General features: G+C 40.7%; 1 protein-coding gene across 20 annotated transcripts in view; it reads right to left on the bottom strand.

The window, feature by feature from the left end:
- PTPRQ (protein tyrosine phosphatase receptor type Q) overlaps positions 1-26,994 on the bottom strand; it is a 212,930-nt gene that overhangs the window by 67,560 nt on the left and 118,376 nt on the right. For 18 of the 20 annotated variants that reach the window (XR_012156732.1, XM_073327659.1, XM_073327658.1 and 15 more), the window contains 5 exons: positions 25,968-26,261; positions 25,347-25,622; positions 22,225-22,376; positions 19,485-19,626; positions 6,901-7,170 (listed from right to left, as the gene is read on the bottom strand). Coding sequence is in view for 19 of the 20 variants with exons in the window: in XM_073327659.1 (XP_073183760.1) it covers positions 6,901-7,170; positions 19,485-19,626; positions 22,225-22,376; positions 25,347-25,622; positions 25,968-26,261 (1,134 nt within the window). In the remaining variant the exon portion in view is untranslated. The remainder of the gene's footprint in view (positions 1-6,900; positions 7,171-19,484; positions 19,627-22,224; positions 22,377-25,346; positions 25,623-25,967; positions 26,262-26,994) is intronic. The other 2 variants (XM_073327666.1, XM_073327664.1) reach the window with 1 other exon arrangement.

Here is a 26,994-nt window from a genome sequence, read left to right on the forward strand (position 1 = left end):
CCAGATTTTTAGGAGTTCAACCCTCATGGCTAAGGTCAGATTTTGAAAAGACCTCAACACATTGGCTGATAAGCTCTTTTGAAAATCTAGTCCTTGTTTAGCTGCCTAAGTGAGAGCTGAACTCTTAGGAAAATCTGTCCCCAATTGTGGATTCTGAGCACTTGAAAATTTAGGCCTACAGGCCTAATAATATTTCCACTGAAATCAATTGGAATATATCATAGGAGAAGGATCATACCCTTCATTTAATATGCTCACTCAAGAATACAGTATGAAAGGTTTGAGAATTACATACAGAGGAGGAATGAATTTCCTGAACTGTAAAACACACACAGTGGATCTAGTCCTGTAAAAATGGTGATTGCCCTCAACACTCATTTATTTCAATGGGTATTGAGAATGCTCATCATTTCAAAGGGTTGGGCCATTATAGTAAGCAACATATGTTGGACACTTACTTTTAAACAAGTAATGCATGCGAACTTTTGCAAACTTTTTCTAATTTAGCTCTGCACACATTTTGTCACCATTTTTCACCCAGTTAATCCAGCACTGAGGGTGTGTGTGTGTGTGAGATTATTTTTTCTAAAGATAAAGCTTCTTTATTTGACTTGTGCTATGGAATTCCCTAGTAAGTAGAAATAGTAGAAATCCCTGAAGAGTAATTGGTATTGTAAAATTCCCTACTGGTTTTGATTTATCTGCTTAAAGGAAAAGAATCAATGAAATTTATTTTGACCTTCCATAATAAAGAAAAAATCTAAAGCTGTAGCAGCAAAGAATTCACCATGTTTGTTAGGTCAGGTGAACAAGCAACTGAGAACCCATTAACTTTATCTTGTAGTTAGACACATCTGATAATGGGTGAATCACAAATTAATACATAATAATAATGTACTGAGCACATGTAAGTATGGGAACCAAACGAACTTCTGTAACAGAAGGAACTCTTCAGAAATCATTGTCATGATCTCACTCTGCAATTATTTGAATACGTTATATTTTAAGAAAATCATGGAAGCTACCAGATTGCCAGCAGTGAGTGATTAAGTCTTTTTTTCCCATTATGGGACAAACCCTGCTCTTGTTTAAAGTGGCAGCAAGGGAAAAAGAAGCCCCTTCATCTCACATGTGGGTGCGCTACACCAGGCTGACATATCACATAATACTTTTTTCATTCCACTAGTATCTCAGGATGGTGTTAAACAGCAGCTACTAAAGCTAGACATTTTTAATCAGCAGATCCAGATAATTTACATCAAGTGTTTTAAAGGAGCTGGCTGAGGAGCTCACTGGACTGTTAATGTTGACTTTCAATACATCTTGGAATACTGGGGAAGTTCCAGGAGACTGGAAGAAAATTAATGACGTGCAAATATTTTAAAAGGGTAAATGGGATGACATGTGTAATTATAGGCCTGTCAGTCTGACATTGATCCCAGTCAAGATAATGGAGCACTTGATATGAGATTTGATTAATAAAGAATTAAATGAGGGTAATATAATTAATACCAATCACCACGGGTTTATGGAAACAAGATCCTGTTAAACTAATTTGAGTTTTTTATGAGATTACAAGTTTGATAAAGGTAATAGTATTGACGTATACTAAGATTCTGTGAAGCATTTGACTTGGTACCGCATGACATTTTGATTTAAAAAGCTAGAAAAGATATAAAATTAACATGGCACATATAAAATGGAGTAAAATCTAGCTAACTGATAGGTCTCAAAATGTCATTGTAAACAGGATATCTCATTGAATGATATATTTCTAGTTGGGTCTTGCAAGGATCAATTGCTTGGTAAGATGGGCTCATGCAAACAATATGTGTTTTAATATGGCTAAATGTAAATGTATAATCTAGGAACAAAGAAAGTAAACCATACTTACAGGATGGGCGATTCTATCCTGGGAAGCAGTGACTCTGAAAAAGACTTAAGGGTTGTGATGGATAATCAGCTGAATATGACCTCCCAGTGCAACAATGTGGCGAAAAGGGCTAATGTAAACCTGGGATGCACACAAATGGGAATCACAAGTAGGAGCAGAGAGGCTATTTTACCTCTGCATTTGGCACTGGTATGACCACTGCTAGAATACTGTGTCCAGTTCTGGTATCCACACTTCAAGAACGATGTTTATAATTTGGAGAGGGTTGAGAGAAGAGCCAAGAGAATGATTAAAGGGTTAGAAAACATGCCTTATAGAGATAGACTCAAGGATTTCAATCTATTTAGCTTAACAAAAAGAAGGTTAAGGGGTGGTTAAGGTTAAGTCTGTAAGTACTACAGGGGAAAACAAATATTTAATAATGGGCTCTTCAATCTAGCAGATAAAGATTTAACATGATCCAATTGCTGAAAGTTGAAGTTAGATATATTCAGAATGGAAATAAGGCATAAATTTTTAATGGTGGCAATAATTAACTTACCCAGGGTCCATGGTGGATTCTCCAACACTGAATTTTGAAATAAAGAGTGGATGCTTTTCTTAAAATATTCTGTAGGAACTATTTTGGGGAAGTTCTATTGTCTGTGTTATACAGGACATCAGATTAAATGATCACAATGGTCCCTTTTGGCCTTTGAAACTATGAATCTATGAAGAAGAAAGAATAGGATCTCTTGGGGGCAGGGGCTGTCATTTACTATATATGTATGAACAGCACCTAGCACAATAGGATCCTGACCTGGTTGATGACCCTACGTGTTAACGCAATATAAATATTAAATAATACTAGGAGACAGTAAGGAAAATTACACCGTGCATCACAACACTGAAAATAGAGCCTGGCAAACTAACTTGATATTTTTTCTTCATGCTGAAAATAGTATGTTTAATTTAGTGTGTGTGTGTGTGTCTAAGAAACAGTGAGCAAGGACTGAGTAAAATATAAAATTTACAAATGAAACATAATAGCAGTTTCTATTTTTAATTGTTCAACGTTTTGGAATTAAAAATGGTACTTTAATATAATTAATTTTTATTTGCAAATGACTATTAAATTTATCCTAGACTCTAGAGTTTGGTAAACTTGGACAGGTTTAAAATAGAGAGTCTTTTAGAGAACATTTTCTTACCAGTTTAAGGCAGTTTTTGTCCTCTGAAAATTCACCCAACCCTAATGAAATCCCATTATAATATGTATCTTTCCTTGGATATAATCTAAGGATAGTTATTCAGTCCTAAAATCTTGCTATATTATCTTTCATATCCTATATAAAATATTTAAACACAAAGTAATGTAACTACCACGGAGTTCATCATTTTTTGTGGGTCATAACATACCCTACCCTGGTACAAGTGGTTTACCATGACAGCAGAGCTAGATTAGACACCAAACATTAATCTCCCCATAAATTTAATCTTCATGATCCATGTTTAGTAATACCCAGATATGAACAAGTTTACGTAAAATAAAATAAAATAGTCTTTGCAAGGAATGTAAAGGTCAGACACTATGCAATGAGACACTGAACCAAATTTGATTTCACTTTATGTCAAAAATAAATGCATTGTCAGTGACTCAGTGCTGGCTATGTATTCTGTAACTAATCTTAGACCACCATAAATAAGAAGCTGACAACAGCTATAAAACTGTTTCCATTCCCTACCATGAATCTTCGATTCCTAGTAGCCACTCATCAGAAAACAATTCATGTGAACACACAGTTAAGAAGATATTGTCCTAATAACCAGTTTGTTGTAAATATGACTAAATGCTAAAATTTAAACCAAATGTTAAACGACACGAGTCTGAGCTACAGTTCTTTTAGAGCAATAATCCATATTTTGTAGTTTTAGGGCCTAGTCCTGCAGCCCTTACTTGGGCAAATATCCCATTAATAATGCACATGGTATTCCAAAATAAATCAAATTTGGGTTTAAAAAAGCAATGTCTTCAGGTAAAATTATAGCTAGTGTAGGCCCTGATAGAGTAAAGCAGATAAGCACTGGCTTATATCTATCAGAATTCAACATGACATTTAAGATCATGCCTCACTTTAAGCATGTGTTTAAATCTTATTGACTGCTTGAGGACTTGAGCACATGCGTAAAATTAAGAATGTGCTTAAGTGCTTTGCTGAATCAGGGCATGAAGGGGTTGGTGATCACTTCACCCTTGGTCCATCAGACTCCAGATTAGAAAACTTTCAATAAAATAATGCAAGATGCTATTTCCCGAGGTTTTTCCAGGTGGAAGATTTTTGAGGGGCTGAGTAGGGCTGAATGGCAAAGGATGGAGGGAGAGAAGTTTAAGTTTACTGTGATGGACTGGAAGTTCCTTTTATTTTCAATTTGATCTATGGAGTTTTTGAATGCATGCATAATTAATATTCTGCACCTCAAATGTTGGACAGGCACTTTTGTAAACATAACTAATAAAATAAACATTTTTTCCAAGAATAAAAATTTGAAAAATATACTAAAATGGGGGTTGCAAAGCTAAATGAGTTTTCAGGCATGCTCTGTCATTCCAATGAAATAAATACCTAACCAACATGTAACATTACATGGTGCTACATTGAAATCTATAAATTAATTGATTTTTTCCAATAATACAAAAGATGCAGAGAAAACATTATGCCCAAATAAATGAGGAAAATATCTCAAATTATATCAGTCAAAGAATAAAATAATGGACTACATTCCAATATCCTATCATACATAGGGTTACCAGATAGAAACAGAAACAACGGGACAGGGGGTGGAGGGTAATAGGCGCTTATATAAGAAAAAGTCCCAAAAAAAGGGACTGTCCCTTTAAAAACGGGGCATCTGGTCACCCAAATCATACACCCTTTTAAAATAAATTCACACTGTTATGATGGGGGAGCACCTCTTAAAGGTCATCATTCAATTGAAGTCAATGGGAATATTTCTATTGACTTCAGCGGGAGTTGGATTGAAACTGTAAATTCTCTAAATCTGTATTTTCCAAGTAAATTAGGTAACCTTATTCACTGTAGATTAGTTACCTAACAGCTCTTTACTCTGGGAATAATTTCTATCGCAATCCCAATGTATCCAATATTTTAACTGTTCATAAAGATTTGTTAAATAGTTTGAATTTTCAGTTTTTTGGTGGTTTATGGACTGTTCACTTCAAATATTCACTATTCATCATTCACAACTAAGTTATGTGGAAGTGTTGCCTCATTTTTGATTGGATAACTGAAATATTTACATGCAAACTAGTAACAATTACTGAGAAATAAATAACACGTAGCAGATATTCTTCCTCAGATACAAATATGCTTGTTTTCACGTGAATACAGTAGTCCTACGCAGTACAGAGATGTCCCCATACAGAACAAAATAAAAGGCACGAGTATGTTCACAAGTAACAGACGAAAACGTACACAAGTATGGTTGAACTGAACAGCCAAATCAGAATCTGAATGAATCTTCATTAATGCTGTTTAGTCAGTATTCTTCCAGCTATAACTCCAATTATCGGCCCTTTCAACATTCAAGTGTCATTAAAGGCATCCCATTTTACAAATTCTCCCTAGATATTTTTTTGTTTCTTTGCGATAAAATCAACCCAACATTTTATATTTCTTAGATGGAACATTAAGTAAAAATAGGTAGAGCTCCCAGGTCCATACAACAAGAGATGACAAAATAAAGAATTTGTTAAACTTCTGGCAAATCAGACTTTAATAGATCTCTCCACCAATTTTTGTATTTCCTTTATGTCTGCCTAAGAATTAGAAAGTCCCTTACTAGAAGCTTTTCTTGAACTATCAGAGCTGGACAAACTACATTTCACGTCTTTAATATTCAGGCAGAATTTATGAAGATCCAAGCTGGGTACCAACCCCCTGCATCCCTCACATGCATGTGAATAGCCCCATTTACCTCAACTTGAAGAAAAATGTTACACTACAATATACTTTCAAATATACCCCCACTAGTAATGTAAGCAAGAATTTCTGATATGACATTAACACCATACTTACCTGACTTATTATTTATGAAAGACAATTAGATAGTTCTTATTAACAGAGAGAAACTAATAATAAGAACTCATTAAAACACATATTACTTATTTCAGAGATGAGAGAGAAAAACGTATTCCAACTGGGAATGAGTTTATATGTTTCTGGATGTATCCAGGCCTTTCAAGGCTGGAGAGGCAAAATTAAAGCTCCCGTTCATGCAAGTAGTGCCACTGAAAAAGTAGCCCCATTATTAAATATGTAATAGTAAAAGGAAGTGTGAAGATAACCTCTTTATTAAAAAGGCACAGGGATTAATTCCCCTAAACTGTCTGTATGGTTGCCATCTTTTCCCCTGTTAAAAAGTTCATTTCAATGGTAGATTAAGATGACAAACATTGGAGGAAGTTAAATGATTTTATTGATTAACAACCTCTGAATGATAGCACTTCTAATGAGTGAATTAGCAGTATTGGCTACTTAACATTAAAAGAAAGGATGTCACTGGCAGAAATACTACTATCTCATACAAAACCTTCCCAGTAATAATATTCAATAGGTGAGGTCACTAGCAAAAGGGTGAAAACATACCCAATCTAGCTATAAGCCAATGCATACTAGGACTGGGTGATAAAGTATGAATAAAATAAGAACTCAAACTTAACATGGCAAGAACGTAACTTTTAATTTGTACTTCCAAGTCCCACTGACTTTCTCCACTGGCTATTTCATGATAAACTCTGTCCCTTGGGAACACAATCAAGGACATTTTAAGAGAGGGGTTGGAAAGCAGGCCCCATTTCTCACCATCTGATAGTAGATTTAAACTGTGATTATACTTGACTAGGGAAAGGATTGGGATGCTGTAGTAAATGTAAGAACAGTATCACTGATCTAAATATTCAATTGTCATTTAAATTAAAGTAAAATTTTAAATCCAAAAATTGTTACCTTTTTCTGGAAATGTGCTGGCATTGCATATCTGTTCTTTTCCTTCACCAGCAGATGTTGCAGCTTTTATTTTAAATTGGTAAGAAATATTTGATAGCAGATCTCTGAAAGTATGCACCTTATCATAAGCAGAAATGCTTGTAGAATTCCTTTCAAATATTATGATGTAATGTGTAATCACTCCATTTGACCTAGAAGGTGGGTCCCAGTGCACTAGAATTGACTGCCAACTTGTTGCAGTACACTGAACATTCTGGACAACATCTGGAGCTTAAAAGATACCCATGCACCAAAGGTTAACATTTCCAAACAATCAAAAAGGGTGATCACGTAGTATACTCAGAGATGTAGGCATAATGTTTATAATAAGGGTCAGGCATTCCAATGTCAGATAAATTAATATTGTAATAAGAACACTGGGGTAGAAGTGTTTTAAATGAAGAGATGTCCTTGATTATATTTTATAGAAGCTTTATTTCCAGTAATTATGAACTTTACTGAAGCAGTGCTTGAAATGAAAAAAAGAGTGATAGTACATTATATTTCCTAAAACTAATTATATGCTCCAACTTCCCTTTTCCCTTCTTTCTCCCATTTACACCCACATTTCCTCCCATTTTTTCTAATCAGCAGCACAGAAGAACGTATGCAGTAATGTGAAACTGATACACTCCAAAAGAAAATTTTACTTATCCTTTAGCTTTCCTTCTCCCATTTACTGTACCCTATGGCTGGTAATCCTTACAGTAGTGTTGCATCCTGCCCAGGAGTTTTGGGGGAGTCTTCAAAGATGTCACTCATAGGCAGCAGTTACCTTATTGGTCCCACCCTTTTGCTTTCCCCACAAGATGAATTCTTGTAAAGCTTCCTGGGCAGCTCATCAAATTTCATAGGTAAAAACAGTATTATATTTAACATGAAAACAAACAACTGGCTCCAACTTATGGAACAACTGATTAAATTTTCCCAGGGAAAGTCAGATTGTGGGATGTATTAACTAAGAGAAAAGAATCAACAGGAAAAGGTGGGGCTTTTTTCTCTCTCTTTAGTGAAGCCATGTCCAGTTATCCATACAGTAGGGAATTGACTAGCATCAATGTCCCAAAAATAGAAGGAAACATACTAATTACTACAGGTACAGAGGAAAATGCATCTCTTTAAAAATACATACATTTCTCTCCAGAGTTTGAAGAGTACTCCTTTCAAAAGTAGCAGCTGCAGAAGAAAAGAGATCACTTTGTATTTTTAGTAAAGGCATAGGGCTGAATCCTTTACCAAGTTAGTGCCGAGTGCATTTGGGTGAGGGAAAAGCAAAAGAGCTGTTTGTGGCTCCTCAATTCTGGGACCAGTTCTATGCCATCTCAGACAGCAGGGTAGTTTACAGTAGCATCCAGGCAAGGATAAAGGGAATGTGCTGACCAGTCCCCATGTTTCAAGGACTCAGTGGGACTCTATACACAAGGTAGCACTTATAGACTGGAGTATCTTTTTATGTTGCTTGTCTGCAGTCCTGATATTGCACACCTCCATGACACAGGAACATGCTGGAAGAAGCAGGAACTTGATGTGGCCAAGTGCATAAAAGCCAAACTGCAGCATGGAGCAGATTGGGAAAACCGAGACAGGAGGACTGGTCTTGTAGGAGCAAATGTGTGGCTGTGAGGGATCTGCTCATAGGAGAGTCACAAAGAAATTAAACTAGATGGCAAGAGCAGATAAAAGGTCAGGCTACTCAATGGGGAACACTGAACTGTGGGGAGATTTAAAAAAAACTTTTTTGCTGAAGCATGGGAGAGCTGCAGCGGGGCAGAGGTGCTTCAACAGAGTGGGAATAAAATGGAGGTTATTTCAGAATGGGTGTGCCTTATTCCAAATTAGTTTAAATGGAATAGGATAATTTGGAATATGGCACTCTTATTTCAGAATATGAGTGCCTACACAGAGAGTCAGTCAGGAAAAGTTAGTCCACTTTAAATTCACACCCTAACTTATTCTACATTAACTTTCATCTGTAGACTAGCCCTCAGATTCAGTGGCCAAAATTGCCAAAAAAGGGGAGGGGCCGGATGAGCCCAGGAGAAAATATGAAGAAAGAGTTTTAAAATTACTGGGTCCCACTCTAAGGGCAATGTGCCATCCAGTAGAGGCCAGCCTTCTGAAAGGAGGGATGTGGGAGAGGCTATGAGGTCACTGACCAAAAGAGACAGCTTTGACGACTGCCTCTGTAGCTGCTGGGCAGGACAAAATCCTACTGTAAGGATGGTGAGACATGCAGCTGCTAAAAATATAGATGGTAACAGATGCTAAACTGTATGATACTGTACAGCCACTAGTTGGCACTGTGTGTAAGATACCTTATTTAAACCAATCTCAGACATACCTTTCGGAGTATTAAATGATCTTATAGTGAACACATCTGATGTGTATAAGCAAGCTTTCTAACCAGTCCGTTATTGATACAGAAATACATGACATGGGGTCAGGAATAAACTAAGAACAGAAAGAGAAGGAAAATAGCAACAAAAGTTGTATACCAAAGGAACGAAGTAACAAAATGTTGACGACAGAAGGAACAGCAACAAAGATTGCAGGATCTCATCAACATGCCACTCTTCACTGCTCCAGAGAACTTCAGCTTTGATAAATCTTCACAATGGACAGACTGGAAACAGTATTTTGCAAGATTTCAAATTGCAAACAAACTCCAAGAAGAAATTGGAGATATACCGGTATCTTCTTTAATTTATGCTATGGTGAAGCAAGCAGAGCATATCCTTACATCCTTTGAAGTTACTGAATACAGTCACAAAGATGACTATGAAAGGGTATGTTTGATGCATACTTTGTGTCTCAGAGAAATATGTTTTATGAAAGAACATGTTTTCATCTCAAGAATTCAAGAACCAGAAGAAAATACCAAATGCTTTTTAAGAGCTCTACATGCATTGGCTGAAAACTGTGATTTGGGGAATGAAAAACATGAAGATATCAGCAACATGCTGGTTATTGGGTTAACAAACAAAAACCTTTCACAGCAGATACAACTGAAAAGAGATTTAACTCTAGCTACAGCTATACAGAAAGCAAAGCAGCCTCAGCTGGTGAGACCAAAATCGAAAGCAACTTGCCAAATTTGAAAAAAGAAGAAGATGTTAAAAAGGCAGCACGAGTGCTAAAAGTCATTATCATAAGATCACTAAGGCTAGGAGAGATAACTCCCAGGTAATAAGGGACAAATTCCAGCCTACATACACAAGGTGTGGAAACAGTCATGTCTCAAGAGATGATGCATCTCCAGCCAGAGGCACATGGTGTAATAAATGCATGAAATATGGACATTTTGCAGCTGTTTGCTGCACCAAAGCAGTCAGGGAGTTGACTCATATTACAAAGAATCAAGAGCCATTTCTGGGATCTACCACTTGTGATGAAACAGACCTGTCTGGAGAGTGAATGTGATTATTCATAGCAAGACTATTGACTTTAAAAGCGACTCAGGAGCTGACCTCACAGTCATCTCAGAAGGGACTTATAATCACCTTCAACTCCTCCGAGAGCTGAAGTCACCTGACACAGCTCTGACTAGCCACAGAGGTATTCTGTACTGCATGGGCCAGTTCACCACAGAAACAACTTACAAAAACAAAATATTTGCATTCAGAGTGTATTTGATCAAAGGACCACAGACCAACTGCCTTCTCAGCCACAACGTGACAGCCATGATGAGCCTGGTGAGGGAGGTGGAAGAACTCAATGGAATATTTGGTGATATTGGACTGTTGAAACGAGATGCAGTATTAAAAAACCTTGAGACAATGCTCAACCATATAGTGTACATATATTTTACAGGATTCCTACCCATTACTTCATAAAGTGGAAGCTGAGTTATAGAGAAGGGAGCAGACTGGCATAATCGAGAAAAGCTCTAATCCAACAGCATGTGTGTCCCAATAGTACTAGTTATAAAGTAAAATGGAAAAATACAATCTGTGTGGATCTTAAAAGACTTAATGGAGCAGTTGTAAGATAAAAAAAATATTCTCTCAACACTGGATGATGTCCCTCCCAAAGTGAAAAGAGCTACAGTATTCTCTGAGTTGGATGCCTCAAGCAGATTCTGACAAACTCCTTTAGCCAAAGAAAGTGCTAAACTAACATTTATCACACCCTTTGAGAGATTTTGCTTTCAAAGATTACCTTTGGGGATTACCAGTGCACCTGCAATTTTCCAAAGAAAGAAGGCAGAACTGTTAGCAAACACAAATGGAATTGTAGTCTTCGCGTCCATGGAAGAATACAATAAAACCCTCAACGAAGTCCTAAGCCTGATCAGTCAGTCTGAACTGAAGCTAAACAAGGAAAAATGCATTTTCTGTCTACCCCAAATCGAGCTCTTCGGGCAGACAATAAACGAAGATGGAATAAGTGCTAGCCCTGAGAAAGTAAAAGCGATTAATTGAATGCACCAACTAATGTTCCAGAACTGAGACATACACTAGGGATGGTAAATTACCTTGGCTGGAATTCCACAAATCCTTTCTACAGTGACAAAACCACTGAATGAACTGAAGTCCAACATATCTTGGCTATGGGGGCCATATCAAGAAATTGCCTATAAAAAGGTGAAAGAAATTATCTCAACAGCTCCAGTTCTTAAGTACTATGATGTGCACAAATCCACAATGGTCAGTGAGGATGCAAATAGCTATGGCTGCCCAAGGCAGTACATTGTTTCAACAACATGGAATTTGGTGGAAGCCAGCTGCATTTTTCTCTCTCACTCACAGAAGCATAAAAGGATATGCACAGATTGAAAAGGAGTGCCTGGCAAGCATATGGGCATGTGAGAACTTTTACAGGTATCTCTGTGGATTGGATTTGTTTATACTGATAACAGACCATAAACTGCATGTAACCCTCATCAGTGGAAAAGACTTGGATCAAGCACCCCTGAAAGGACAATATCTATTGCTTAGGTTAATGTGATTTAATCCACTTGCTAAATACGCGCCTGGGAAAAATCTTTTAGTAAAAGACAGTCTGTCATAGAGCCCAGTGTTGCATTCAACTACCCATGAGTTCGAAGATGATGTAAAGGTGTGGAAAAGACCAGTGTCAAAAAAGAGACTACAACAGCTACAAAAAGCAACTTTGACAGACTCGCAACTTCAGGATGTTTTAAGTTACACTGGGGTGACTGGCTCACGTATTTAAAGGACACTAAGGAAGTGACAAGAGGTTACTTTGTGGTGCATGGACAATTAAGTGAGTCAAATGCATTCATGATTAAAGTCAATTGCGTCATAATTCCAAACTAAATGAGAGCCGAAATCCTAAATCTCACCCACAAAGGACATCAAGGATTAACAAAATGCTGTGAACAGCTGAAGCAGTCAGTGTGGTGGCCAGGCATCATCAAGGACATGAAGAATACTGTATCTGCAGTATGTGAACACTGCAGAACTAACTGGCCAACACAACACAAAGAACCTTTGTCAAGGTTCCTTCCCCACTCTGAACTCTAGGGTACAGATGTGGGGACCTTCATGAAAACCACCCTAAGCTTATTTTTACCAGCTTAGGTTAAAAGTTCCCCAAGGTACAAGCTATTTTACCTTTTATCCCTGGACCTTATTGCTGCCACCACCAAGCGTCTAACAAATATAACAGGGAAAGAGAGATTTAAAGGTGTTTACCCTTCCCTTTATATTTATGACATGCCCCCCAAATCACAGATAGGGTGAAACGCTGGCTGTGATTTCTTCCTGGAGCTCTAGGAGAAAACAGAGTTAATAAGACACATGCACCTCTATATATACTACCAAGTATATAAAGACTAACAATATTTTTCACATCTCAAGGACGATTTAGCCAGTTGATTCTGAGAAACTTTCATGGGAGAGTGCACCAGCCACTTTGTTAGAAGCTCCTGAGATGTGTTGTACGTTGAAATCAAAATCTTGGAGAGCGAAACTCCACCGAATAAGTTTTTTGTTATTTCCCGTGGCGGTATGAAGCCACTGTACCGCAGCATGGTCAGTTTGCAGGTGGAAACGCCGACCCCAAATGTATGGGCGTAGCTTTTCCAGAGCGTAGACAATGGTGTAACATTCTTTTTCACTGTCTGACCAGTTGCTTTCCCTCTCAGACAGCTTCTTGCAGAGAAACACTACAGGGTGGAATTCTTGATCCGGTCCTTCCTGCATTAAAACTGCTCCCACACCACGCTCGGACGCATCTGTGGTTACTAGGAACGGTTTGGCAAAGTCTGGGGCCCTTAGCACAGGGTCAGACATGAATGTCGCTTTAAGCTGGTTAAAGGCCTTCTGACACTCTTCGGTCCACTGAACGGCATTTGGCTGTTTCTTTTTGGTTAGGTCTGTCAGTGGGGCGACGATTTGGCTGTATTGCGGTACAAATCACCTGTAATATCTGGCCAAGCCTAAGAAGGATTGGACCTGTTTCTTTGACTTTGGGACAGGTCACTTTTGGATAGCATCCACTTTGGCCTGTAGAGGGTTGATAGTTCCTTGACTCACCTGGTGTCCAAGGTAAGTTACTCTGTTTAGGCCTATTTGACACTTCTTAGCCTTAACAGTTAGTCCTGCCTCCCTTATGTGCTCGAAGACTTTTTGTAGATGTTCCAGGTGTTCTGCCCAGGAATCCGAAAATATGGCCACATTGTCAAGGTAGGCGAGTGCATATTCTCCTAAACCCACTAGGAGACCATCTACAAGTCTTTGGAAGGTGGTGGGTGCATTCCGCAGCCCGAAAGGGAGTACATTAAATTCATACAGCCCGACATGTGTGAAGAAGGCTGACCTTTCCTTGGCGGATTCATCTCGCGGTACCTGCCAGTACCCCTTGGTTAAGTCCAATGTAGAGATGAACTGGGCCGTCCCAGTTTCTCTAATAGTTCATCTGTGCATGGCATTGGATAGTTGTCTGGGCGAGTTACAGCATTTAGCTTACGGTAGTCCACACAAAAACGTATCTCCCCATCTGGTTTGGGAACTAGAACCACTGGAGATGCCCATGCACTGCCAGAGGGGCGGATTACACCCATCTGTAGCATATCCTGGATCTCCCGTTCTATAGCAGTTTTAGCTTGAGGAGACACCCCGTAAGGTTGGACTTTAATTGGGTGAGCATTACCTGTGTCAATGGAATGGTATGCCCGTTCAGTCAGTCCTGGGGTGGCTGAGAATGTCGGCACGTAGCTAGTGCACAGCTCCTTGATCTGCTGTCGCTGCATACACCCAAGGGTCATGGAGAGGTTCACCTCTTCCACGCCACCAGCACTTTTCCCTTCATAGTAGACACCTTCAGGCCACTCAGCATCATCTCCTTGCTGGGCTGTAAACTGACAAACCTTTAATTCTCTGGATCGATTAGAAGAGTTGAGAGGCGATGGGTTGCTCCGTGCTGCCATCCAAGCTCTCTGGAGGCTTTCATCTGCTTCCTGTTCAGTCTGGAACTGTTCCCTTGATGCTGGAGACATCAGTTCCTCATTGGATTGTGGACCTATGCTTGGTCCCTCTGGAAGCGATGTAGGAGATGGGGCTGTTTCCGTTGACTGTGAACCGCTCTCTGCTGGTGCACTATGTTGGGGTTCAAGCTCCAGCTGAGCCTCTTGTGTAGGGTTATCGGCTGGTGCCAGTTCAGGTTCGGTGAGGCCCTCTGGTGTTGGGGTTGCAAGTACTGGATTCAGTGCTAGCAATGTGTCTGGTGCTGGTTGTTCCACTGGTTCCAGTTCTGGGGCTGGCTCTGTCTGGGTCTCTGGGACTGGATCCACTACTGCTGTTGCAGACATTGGCATGGGGTCTGGGTCCATCACCTCTGTCCAGGTCCTAGTAGAAGTTTCCAGAACAGAGCTAGGCGTGACAGCTTGCTTAGCCTGGCTGCGGGTAACCATTCCCTCCCTCTTGGCTAGCTTCACATGACTGGCCAAGTCTTCCCCCAACAGCATGGGGATGGGATAATCATCATAGACTGCAAAAGTCCACGTTCCTGACCAGCCCTTGTACTGGACAGGCAACTTGGCTGTAAGCAAATTGAAAGAGTTGGACTTGAAGGGTTGAATTGTCACTTGGATCTCTGGGTCGATTAAATGGTCCACTAAGGAAGCATGGATAGCTGACACTTGTGCTCCAGTGTCCCTCCACGCGGTGACCTTCTTCCCACCCACACTCACAGTTTCCCTCTGCTCCGAGGATATCTGGGAGGTATCTGGGCCTGAGGACCTCTGGTGTGATTCCGGTGCAATGAACTGTAATCGGTTGGGGTTCTTGGGGCAGTTGGCCTTTACATGCCCTGGCTTGTTACATTTAAAACTTCGTCCAGCTGACGGGTCACTGGGGCGAGGTGGGTTGCTGGAGAATGGTGCGGCAGGACGATAAGGTGTCTGGAGTATTCCTTGGTGTGCAGTTGGGGCCTTGGGCTGCCCCCGGTAGTAGGGTGTGGTCTGAGGGTGTCCCTTCTGGTATCTGCTCCAACTGCGACCAGGGTTGTTCCTCTCTCCTCCCTCCACCTGTTTTGTTCTGGCTTGCCCCGCCTCTCCAGCAGTCTGGGACTGCTCATATTGATCAGCATAAGAAGCAAGACTTTCTGCTGAGTCCATTTCCTTATCCCATAAATACTGTTTTATTTCCTCCTTGGACATATTCAGGAATTGCTCCTGAGCTATCAAATCACACATTCTGTCAAAGCTAGTGACACGCCTTCCTTGGACCCATTTATCTAACAGATCCTTCATCTGGTTTAGATAAGCCACATTACTTAGTCCAGGCCCTCTCTTAAGGGTTCAAAATTTTACCCTGGATGTTTCAGATGTAATTTGAACTTGCGTTAAAACCAACTCCTTGAACTTATTATAGTCAGAAGCCTCATCAATAGGCATCTTATTGAATATGTACAGAGCTCTTCCAGCAAATTTTGCGACCAATGTGGTCATCTTGTGAGCTTCAGGAATTTTCTGGAGAGTGCACAGTCTCTCAAAGGTGAGAAAATATTCAGCAATATCACTGGATTCATCATACTGTGGACACAGTCACTCCCATTTGTGGATTGTTGGGGAAGGATGGTTAAGGTTATCCAATAGATTCCGCTCAGGACTTTGCCTTCTCCACCTCCAGTGCATGCTTCCTCTCTTTTTCCTTCTCCGCCTCAGCATGCTTCCTCTGTTTTTCCTTTTCCTCCATTTCTTTTTCCCTTGCCTCCACAGCTCTCCTGTGGTCAGCCTCCCTTTCCTCCTGAGCATGCTTCCATTCTTTTTCCTTTGCCTCCATAGCTCTCCTGTGGGCAGCTTCTTTGGCTGTTTCTGCCTTGGGCTCGGTCATGTTTGCCTCTCTGTTTTTAACTAACTTTACACCCGAGAGTTAGAAATAAAAAACAAACAAAAAACTTGGCTTGTCAAAAAAAAAAAGAAAGAAAAAAAACGGTTGTGCTCTAACCGGATACCTGTGTTCTCCGATAGGGATTGTCAGCCTACAGAAAATTCCTTTAAAATAAACCTAACACCTGTGTCTCCACGCAAATAGACAGAAAAAGCTTTTAGTTGCTCTTAGCTAAAAAAAACAACCCACCTCTTCAGGTCTGTGAAGACTTGTGAATTTCCCTGCAGGAGGTTAACTACCCTGCCTTTAGGTAGAGAAAACTCCAGCTCACAAAAGACAATTCCCTTTTGTCTCTGCTCTGGCCCCCAAGCAGAAACAAAAAAAAAAACAAAACTCTAACTGCTTTCAGCTTAAAACCCGCTTTCCAGCAGCCCAAAGGGAAAAAATATTTCCTTTTAAAATCTGTGCTTCTGGTTCAAAAACTCTCAAAATGATTTCAAGTTAATCCCACCGCTCTGCCACCATGTCAAGGTTCCTTCCTCACTCTGAATTCTAGGGTACAGATGTGGGGACCTGCATGAAAAAACCCCTAAGCTTATTTTTACCAGCTTAGGTTAAAAGTTCCCCAAGGTACAAACTATTTTACCTTTTGTCCCTGGACCTTATTGCTGCCACCACCAAGCGTCTAACAAATATAACAGGGAAAGAGCCCACTTGGAAACGTCCTTCTCCCCAAAATCCCCCCAAGCCCTACACCCCCTTTCCAGGAGAAGGCATGATAAAAATCCTCACCAATTTGCATAGGTGAACACAGACCCAAATCCCTGGATCTTAATAACAAGGAAAAAGCAATCAGGTTCTTAAAAGAAGAACTTTAATTGAAGAAAAAGTAAAAGAATCACCTCTGTACAATCAGGATGGTAAATACCTTACAGGGTAATCAGATTCAAAACATAGAGAATCCCTCTAGGCAAAACCTTAAGTTACAAAAAGACACAAAAACAGGAATATACATTCCATTCAGCACAACTTATTTTATCAGCCATTTAAACAAAACAGAATCTAACGCATCTCTAACTAGATTGCTTATTAACTCTTTACAGGAGTTCTGACCTGCATTCCTGCTCTGGTCCCAGCAAAAGCAACACACAGACAGAGAGAACCCTTTGTCCCCCCGCCCCCCCAGCTTTGAAAGTATCTTGTCTCCTCATTGGTCATTTCGGTCAAGTGCCAGCGAGGTTATCTTAGCTTCTTAACCCTTTACAGGTGAAAGGGTTTTCCTCTGGCCAGGAGGGATTTAAAGGTTTTTACCCTTCCCTTTATATTTATGACAACCTTTAATAACACCACCTCTACCAGACAGATCTTGGAAGAGACTAGCTGAAAATGTGAATTCAGAGGACACCATTATCCCGTCATCGTGGACTCCTTTTCCAGGTATACAGAAATAATGTACTTGAAAGACATACCATGTTGCAGTGTTATCAAGAAACTGAAGTGTACTTTTTACTCACTTCAGTATTCCAGAACAACTAGTGACAGACAATGGACCACAATTCACTGCAGCAGAATTTAAGTCATTCCAACTGAAATACGATTTTGATCATATTACTAGCAGCCCACATTACTCACAAGCAAATGGAGAAGCTGAGAGAGCCAAGAAAATCCTACAGCAGGAAGATCCATTCCTTGCTCTTCCTACAGCAGGAAGATCTGAGTTATGGATCAACACCGATAGCGGCTACCGATATAGTCTAGCAGAGCTCCTGATGGGAAGGCAACTCAGAACTCCTGTTCCAACTCTGGAAAAGAACCTATTTCCAAAGTGATCAGACATGAAGAGAGTAGCCAAATCAGATAAAAAGGAGAAAAGAGCTTATGAACACTTTTATAACAGACATTTCTCAGGTAGAAAACTGCCAGGTCTAGAATCTGGTGACCATGTTCATGTCCAACTGGACGGAGAAAAAGTATGGACAACTCCAGCTATCATAAAGAAAAAGAATTCAGTGCCCAGATCATATGTGATCGAGAGTGACAGCGGACAGTTCAATAGAAACTGTCGTCATCTACAGTTTACTCCTCAGAAAAAACAGTCAGCAGAGCAAACTCTATAGATGGCCATTGCAGAACAAGATGTCTCAAGGATTCCAATGACCACAGCCAATCATGGACAGTCAGATGACCAAGCTGCTATGCATTCAGGTCATGTAATCAGAAAACCAGAGACATTTATCAGATTGATACATACTGAAATTCAAAGATAGCATGATAGTGTAAATATTGTAAATAGTAGGAATGTAGAACTTAAAGGGGGTGATCTAAGGCAGGGGTCGGCAACCTGCAGCCCATCAGGGTAAAAGACATTTTGCTGATGTTGACTGTCTACAGTCACGGCCCCCCGCAGTTCCCAGTGGCCGCGGTTCTCTGTTCCTGGCCAATGGGAGCTGCGGGAAGCAGCGGCCAGCACGTCCCTGCAGCCTGCCACTTTCTGCATTTCCCATTGGCCAGGAAAGGCAAACCACGGCCACTGGGAGCTGTGCGGGGGGAGGGCTGCCTGTGGACGGTCAACATCAACAAAATGTCTCACGGCCTGCAATCTTATTACCCTGATGGGCCGCATGTGGCCCATGGGCCGCAGGTTGCCCACCACTGATCTAAGGGAAGGCTAAACTGTATTATATGGTTCAGCCACTAGGTGGCAGAATGTGTAAAAAGAAAAGGAGTACTTGGGGAAAATACCTTATTTAAATTAACTTCAGCCATGACCTAAAGATCTTTTAGTCAACACATCTGGTGTGTATAACTATCTCTTTGTCCAGCTGCCACAAGTATTCCTTTTCTTTTTGCGAACACAGACTAACACAGCTGCTACTCTGAAACCTGTGATATTACTGTAACTTAGCTGCTTTCACAGTGATCTAAAATATAACCTTAGTCTCCAAAGTTTGATATTTATCTAATTTTCCTCCTATTATCTGTGTGCTACAGAAAGATTTATAGGAGCCATATATGCCTATCCTTTCAGCCAAGGATATTTCTAATTCCAGACCTCCAACATCTTACTTGAAAAGTAACGACCTCACCTATCATGTACAATAGGAATGTGAGTGCATGTTGTGACAATGATATAATTTTTAGTTCCATTACATTTGGAGAGCAAAGGAAGAATGCTGTTTAGGTATAAAAGGAAATCTGCATAGACAATGCTGCAGTTCATTAAAAAAACAAAACAAAACTATTTCTAACCTGATTCTTTTGTTGTGAATTGGACAATGTTACTGAACTGATTGCCATTTCCAACTCTTGTAAAAGCACAGACACTGATAAAATAGGTGCTGAATGGCTCTAATCCAAAAAGGTTTGCATCACTGCGTGAACCTGAAACATTCTTAGAAGAAGAAAACAATTGTTAGCACAAAATCCACATATTTGAACACACCGGGTCTCATCCTCCCCACACTGACATTAATGGAGGTTTGGTACTGCAGTCTTGTCTCTTGCATCCTTCAAGTCTCCATGTCACACAAAATAGTCCAAGGTCTCACCTAAGGGGAAGCAGGGTCAAATCCTTTATCGTGCTACTTCAGATGTGCACAAGCCAGATTTTTTTCTGTACGAACAGGGTATCTCTCTCAAGATTCCTTCTCTCCCTACCCACCCCCCGCCCACTCACCAGAAATAACATGACAAAATATCAGAACAAAAAAAACGAGAAAGACACAATGGAGAGCTTCTATAGAAATATAGCAAACAACAACAAGAAATCACATTTATTTGCCCCTCTTCTTGTTTTTGAGGCTTTAGTTCCTATTCATGTTAGTGAGTGAGCCAAACCATAAAGCTCGTATTATTTGATTGATTGAAAACACTGCTTTCCCATTCCCTTCCTTTCCACTCTTTCTCCCTCACCGTGGCTTGTGAAGAAAGTTTGTCAACGGAAGTGATTATAATTACAGTAGTACCACACCAGCAGCCTAACTCCACATATGCATCCTGTGCCAGCCTGTATAGCTGCTGCCACAAACAAACACCCTCCTCTCCATCTGCACTACCTCCATCGCTGATAGCACCTCTTCAGATATAGATTCTGCTGAAGGGAAGGAGTTCCATATAATAGGTTGGTGCCAGCTTGAAGTGTCACTTTGGCTAACTTTTTCATCTTTGCTTGTTTATGGCATGATGCCCCTCCTGTCCCTCCAGCCCTTGTCCAGCAATTGGAGAGAAAAAGATAGGGGTGAATTCTTCTCCCCTACCTGAGACAAGAAACTATTTTGGGTGACATAGAAACATGCAGCGATGCAAGAGTACAGGTTATCCCTGGTAACAGCTGTTCCTGCAGCACTCACAGCCATCTCTTCATGGGACTGTAAAAGCAGTTGGGAGAGCTGTTCAGTTCTACTGTGAAAACAAAGGTAAATTTTTCAAAATAATGTTTAATTATACAACTTAGCTGTGTAGTGAGGCACAGTGGCCTCCCACTGAGCCAGAGGGCGGGAGGGACCAAGCTGTGAACCCTGGTGGGCTCACCAGGCCAAGCCATGGAGGAGGTACTGGGACTACCATGGGCCTTCTATCCAGACATGCGAAAGGACCCTCAGTGGATCCAGGTACACCCTGAGATGAGGGGAGGAAGTGGCCCTGGGGCAGTCGACTTAATCTGGCTGCGTTGCTGTCAGCGTGTTGTGGCTGGATTCACCACTGATCCAGTGGCAGACCACTCTGCCCCTGTTAGGGCCCTGGGCTGGGACGCAGTGGAGTCGGGTGGGCCTGGATGGGGCTGCATCCCCCTACCCTTGCCACCTCACCCCTGGGGTGGCAGTCCCTCCTCTTTAGGCCAAGGAGCCTGTGTTCGTCGGCCATCTGCCAGAGCTAAGATGTCTGACCCTCTTGCTGCTCGGCCCTGAATACAGACCCGAGCCATAGACTCCTGACTACACCCACCCCAACTGCGGACCCATAACTGTTTGCTCCTTGGCCCTGATTGCAGGGTAGAGACCCTAACTGACTACCGCTCTGCCAGTACAGTCGGCCACAGCCTGGCTGTTGCTAATTCCCTAATTGTGGGTGACTCCCAGCGACGTAGTGAGGCGGACCCCACTGACCCAGAGGGGGAGGAACCACCGCTAACCCACTACATGCTGCCATCTCCCTCTGCATGAACTGGTCTGCCTGTCCCACTGCTGCACTCCGCACAGTCTGCTCTCTTGCATACACTACTCTTCTTGTGACAACGTGAAAGAAGCTTCGTGTGTGGTACACACATCTCAGCAGAGTGCCACTGTTGGTCTCTATCACATTTAACTCTGTCTACTGTCATGCAGAGTCTGCCTACTGTCGGATTCCGTATGGCCTGTCCTCAGGATGTGCAATGGAGGAGCTTTCACTTGTCCTGCATAATGGTAAGCAAAACTGAATTCCCTGTGCACAGATGTGGAAACTGCTCTGTCCCTATTCTATCAGGACCACATGATGTCCCCCGCAACCCTGCAGGATCCTGGGAACTCCTTCATGTGTTATAATAGCAGACTGTAAACGCCTTGGGGCAGGAACTGTCTTTTCAATTACACATATGTGCAGGGTATAGAACAAAGGCGCCTAGATCCCTGGTTGGAACTGATTAGTGCACTAAAAAGAAATAACAGGTGCATTTCCCCCACAACAGACATTATATAGCTGAGGGAGGAGGAGTGTGAAGCTCCACACAATCCCTCACTGTGGACTGTGTCTTAAGGGATATGATTTAGCCCACAATATACATGCATTTCCATAACATCTTTTATCAGTGTCTTTTAAGAAGGAACATTAGGGGGGAAAAGAAAATCACTTCCTCTAAGTTATGAGTTCCTACAGTTTTGATTAATGCAGGACATACCTAGGCATATAAAATGCCTTACATATTTTGGTTCTGCGACATGAGTCAGATAGCCAGAAAAATCAAATGTATTTTTTCAGATACTTAAAACACTACTAAATATTATAAACATACCTGATAAAATATGGTTTGACTCTTGTTTTCATGAATCTTAAAACTATAGCTCTTAATAGCACCATTTGGCTGGGGACTTGGCCTCCATTTTAGCCACACAGAGTAGGCAGTATAGTTGAAAATAGCCAAATCCTGAGGAGGTGCTAATGGCACTGTGGGAGAAAATGCTCGTTAGTTCAAATTTACAATGTTAATTTTAGGCAAATATGAATACTTTGTAGGAGAAAAAGATCATGTCTGAGCTTAACCGAACCAATATTGTACTGTTATACTTTTAACAAAGAGCTCCCAACAACTGATTGCAGAGCCATTGGCCATTATCTTTGAAAACTCGTGGCGAACCGGGGAAGTCCCGGATGACTGGAAAAAGGCTAATGTAGTGCCAATCTTTAAAAAAGGGAAGAAGGAGGATCCTGGGAACTACAGGCCAGTCAGCCTCACCTCAGTCCCTGGAAAAATCATGGAGCAGGTCCTCAAAGAATCAATCCTGAAGCACTTGCATGAGAGGAAAGTGATCAGGAAGAGCCAGCATGGATTCACCAAGGGAAGGTCATGCCTGACTAATTTAATCGCCTTTTATGATGAGATTACTGGTTCTGTGGATGAAGGGAAAGCAGTGGATGTATTGTTTCTTGACTTTAGCAAAGCTTTTGACACGGTCTCCCATAGTATTCTTGTCAGCAAGTTAAGGAAGTATGGGCTGGATGAATGCACTATAAGGTGGGTAGAAAGCTGGCTAGATTGTCGGGCTCAATGGGTAGTGATCAATGGCTCCATGTCTAGTTGGCAGCCGGTATCAAGTGGAGTGCCCCAAGGGTCGGTCCTGGGGCCGGTTTTGTTCAATATCTTCATAAATGATCTGGAGGATGGTGTGGATTGCACTCTCAGCAAAGTTGTGGATGATACTAAACTGGGAGGAGTGGTAGATACGCTGGAGGGGAGGGATAGGATACAGAAGGACCTAGACAAATTGGAAGATTGGGCCAAAAGGAATCTGATGAGGTTCAATAAGGATAAGTGCAGGGTCCTGCACTTAGGACGGAAGAACCCAATGCACAGCTACAGACTAGGGATCGAATGGCTAGGCAGCAGTTCTGCGGAAAAGGACCTAGGGGTTACAGTGGACGAGAAGCTGGATATGAGTCAGCAGTGTGCCCTTGTTGCCAAGAAGGCCAATGGCATTTTGGGATGTATAAGTAGGGGCATAGCGAGCAGATCGAGGGACGTGATCGTTCCCCTCTATTCGAAATTGGTGAGGCCTCATCTGGAGTACTGTGTCCAGTTTTGGGCCCCACACTACGAGAAGGATGTGGAAAAATTGGAGACAGTCCAGCGAAGGGCAACAAAAATGATTAGGGGACTGGAACACATGAGTTATGAGGAGAGGCTGAGGGAGCTGGGATCGTTTAGCCTGCAGAAGAGAAGAATGAGGGCGGATTTGATAGCTGCTTTCAACTACCTGAAAGGGGGTTCCAAAGAGGATGGCTCTAGACTGTTCTCAATGGTAGCAGATGACAGAACGAGGAGTAATGGTCTCAAGTTGCAGTGGGGGAGGTTTAGATTGGATATTAGGAAAAACTTTTTCACTAAGAGGGTTTGTGAAACACTGGAATGCGTTACCTAGGGAGGTGGTAGAATCTCCTTCCTTAGAGGTTTTTAAGGTCAGGCTTGACAAAGCCCTGGCTGGGATGATTTAACTGGGAATTGGTCCTGCTTCGAGCAGGGGGTTGGACTAGATGACCTTCTGGGGTCCCTTCCAACCCTGATATTCTATGATTCTATGATTCTAACTCTTCACTCTTGTCCCATTTGCCTGTTATAAACTCTATTTACCAAAGATTCACGTTGTTGGAGAAAGTAAGGGTGAGGAATGGGATAATCTATTCATGTTGTTTGTCATTTAAACAAAAGCATATTTTCATAACCAAGGAAGTATTAAAATGTTTGGCAAAAAAACAGAGTAGATGCTCTTATAGAATCATAGAAATATAGGACTGGAAAGGACCTCAATAGGTCATCTAGTCCAGTCCCCTACACTGAGGCAGACTAAGTATAACTAGATCAAGTGTTTGTCTAACCTGTTCTTAAAAACCTCCAATGACGGAGATTCCACAACCTCCCTAGGCAATTTGCTCCAGTGCTCTAGAGAGTATGAAAAAGACTCATTAGATCACATACTCCATCCCAAAGGGCCACTAGACTATTTACTATAGTCTTATCTAGCACTTCAATCAGTCTAGTTTGAAAGGTACACAACCAAAGTATCATACCTGTATCCTAAAATGTAGTACCTACTATTGTTACTAGTAGCATCTAAGATTACTAGAATGAAGATTAGAGCTTTCTAATATATATACACATATTTCCCCTCTCTACTTTGTGCATTATATATATATTGCGAGTGGGATGGCAGTGTGCAATGTAATCTGAAATAGAGCAAGGAGTGAAAAAAACCCTGTAAGGGTCTGTAAGTATTTTTAAGGAATATTTTCCGGGTGGGGTGGAGGTGGGGGTCGTTGGTTGTTTTTCCCCAAAAATAATTGACACTTGGCAAATTATGATGCATTCCAAAGGCAAAAAGAAATTGATCATCAGGTATTCTTATGAGCCCAAGGCTAAAACTAATCTCTAGCAAAGATAATTTAGCACTATAATGGGTGAACTCTGCCAAAGGCAGGGAAATCTCACCCGCTTCCTTTCAATTTGGTCGCAGAATTTTTAAAAGGGGCTCCTATGAGCCATTGAATGCCACCATTCTTGGGCACCTCAAATTTATTTTCTTGTGTAATTTGAGAAATAAACTAATATAGGCCCATGGTAGTGAGAGTTAAATAGTCTTCGGTCAGAGTGTGTCCTCCCCTACAGTAAAACCTACAGGCAGAGTGTGGACGAAGGACGAAATCTCAGCATTCACTCTAAACTTGTCCCCCAGATGTTGCAGGTTTGTCTCCCTGCCTTCTACAGAAGCAGTGGTGTGTCTGGCCCCATGCCCCAAAGATTTTAGGGGATCCACCAAGATAGGATCAGCCACATGGAAGCCCTACATCTTTGCACCAGCTCTGGGATCCTCTATTTCATAATTTATTTCCAAAGAGCATCATATGATTTTATTTATCACTCACCTGACTCATCTGTGTAAAAGTTAAAGGTAGCATATGGACCAAGTCCTCTGATAGTTCTTGCAGCAGCAAAAATACTATACAGTGTAAATGGTAAAAGATCTTCTAGAATGATAGAATTATTGGAGGTAGACCAAGAATCATTCCTTTCTGGTCCATATAACTTTAAATCATAACTTATTATGATACCATTTGGTTGGCGAGGAGGATCCCAGGACAACATAACTGAGGTAGATGAAAGATTCTTATACGTTCTGATTACAGGTGAAGATTCAGGGACTATAACAAGAAATGAGAAAACAAACAGAAAAAAAACATACAATCCAAAAAACCTAAGTTATCCCACAAAAAGGTGATTTATGGTGGAAAATATCTTTAAATATCAATTAACTTTGTTCTCTTATCAATGCTAACTTCTACTTCATGGTCTCAATGAAGCACTACAATAAATCTGCATGACAACAGTTATTGTGGGTTGCTTTATTAGTTAATTTGACAAACAAAAAAGTTAACAAGTAGATCAGTAACATTATTTCATAAGAAAACAATCTAATGATCAAGCATTTTTAGAAGGCTATTTGCTTTTAATAAATTTTTTGGCAATAAAAAAAATCCTCAACCTACCATCTTCTTCAGTTTTGATGTGCAGTTTCACAGTGTGCATTTTAGAAGATCCCTTTGCTGTTGCTGGAATGATTTTCAGAATATAATCTGTGTACTTCTCCAGCTTATCCAAAAGCACACTTGTATTGTAAGTAATGAGAGACAATAGCTCACTGTCTGTTTGTGTATCCCATAAATTTAGTGAAACAAGGAAGAAGACTATACCATTTGGCTGGGATGGTGGAAGCCAGCTTACATTTATAGCAGTTGAAGAAACATTTTGATATGTCAAACTTTCAACAGGGCCATCTGGAACTAGGGATTAATAAGCAAAAAATAAAGATATGTTAGTTTGATATAAATAACAAAAATAAACAAAGTGTTGCTATTGGATCAACTTAATCCCTAACATTATGTATTCAATATTTTATTACATTATTTTCGTGACTACAAATAAAACAATCATTTCTTTGATCATCTATGTTTTGATATAAAAAACAAAGCATCTTGAATGTATATATACATAATTTGTAGTTAATGTTAATTATTAAGGTGAGAAAATCTTTGTGATAGATTTTCTCAGTCTTTGTGCCCAGAGAAGAAAAACTGCTTTTGATGCTACACTACAAAAAGAAGAGATTCAGCAGATCAAAATGTCCTTTAGGAAGGGTTAAAGATTAGTTGCTTGATAATTAAGCTTACTCTCAAACTGCCATGAAAACTAGATGGGCCAAAGAGAGGCTAAACTGTAGGGTTTTGTATTGAGAATGGTTATCCTGATAGTTAAGGTGGAGAAAATAATGGAGACAGGTTCAAAATGGAACGTGGAGTTAGGAGTCTGCTCAATCTGTTGACACAAAGAGGTTTCCTTCAGATACTAACGCTAAGGTTCATGAGAATGATCTATCCCCATTCTAGGCATAGAGAATACCATCAAACCCGTGCAAAGGTAAATGCTACAGTATGGTAAACAGTTTTTTTAAAATGGCATTCACTGTAGTACTTCTTTTTAACCTTTTCATCCCAAAGAATGCAATAATATTTAAAA

The sequence above is a fragment of the Lepidochelys kempii genome, chromosome 1, assembly GCF_965140265.1.
Source record: "Lepidochelys kempii isolate rLepKem1 chromosome 1, rLepKem1.hap2, whole genome shotgun sequence".
Classification (NCBI taxonomy): domain Eukaryota; kingdom Metazoa; phylum Chordata; order Testudines; family Cheloniidae; genus Lepidochelys; species Lepidochelys kempii.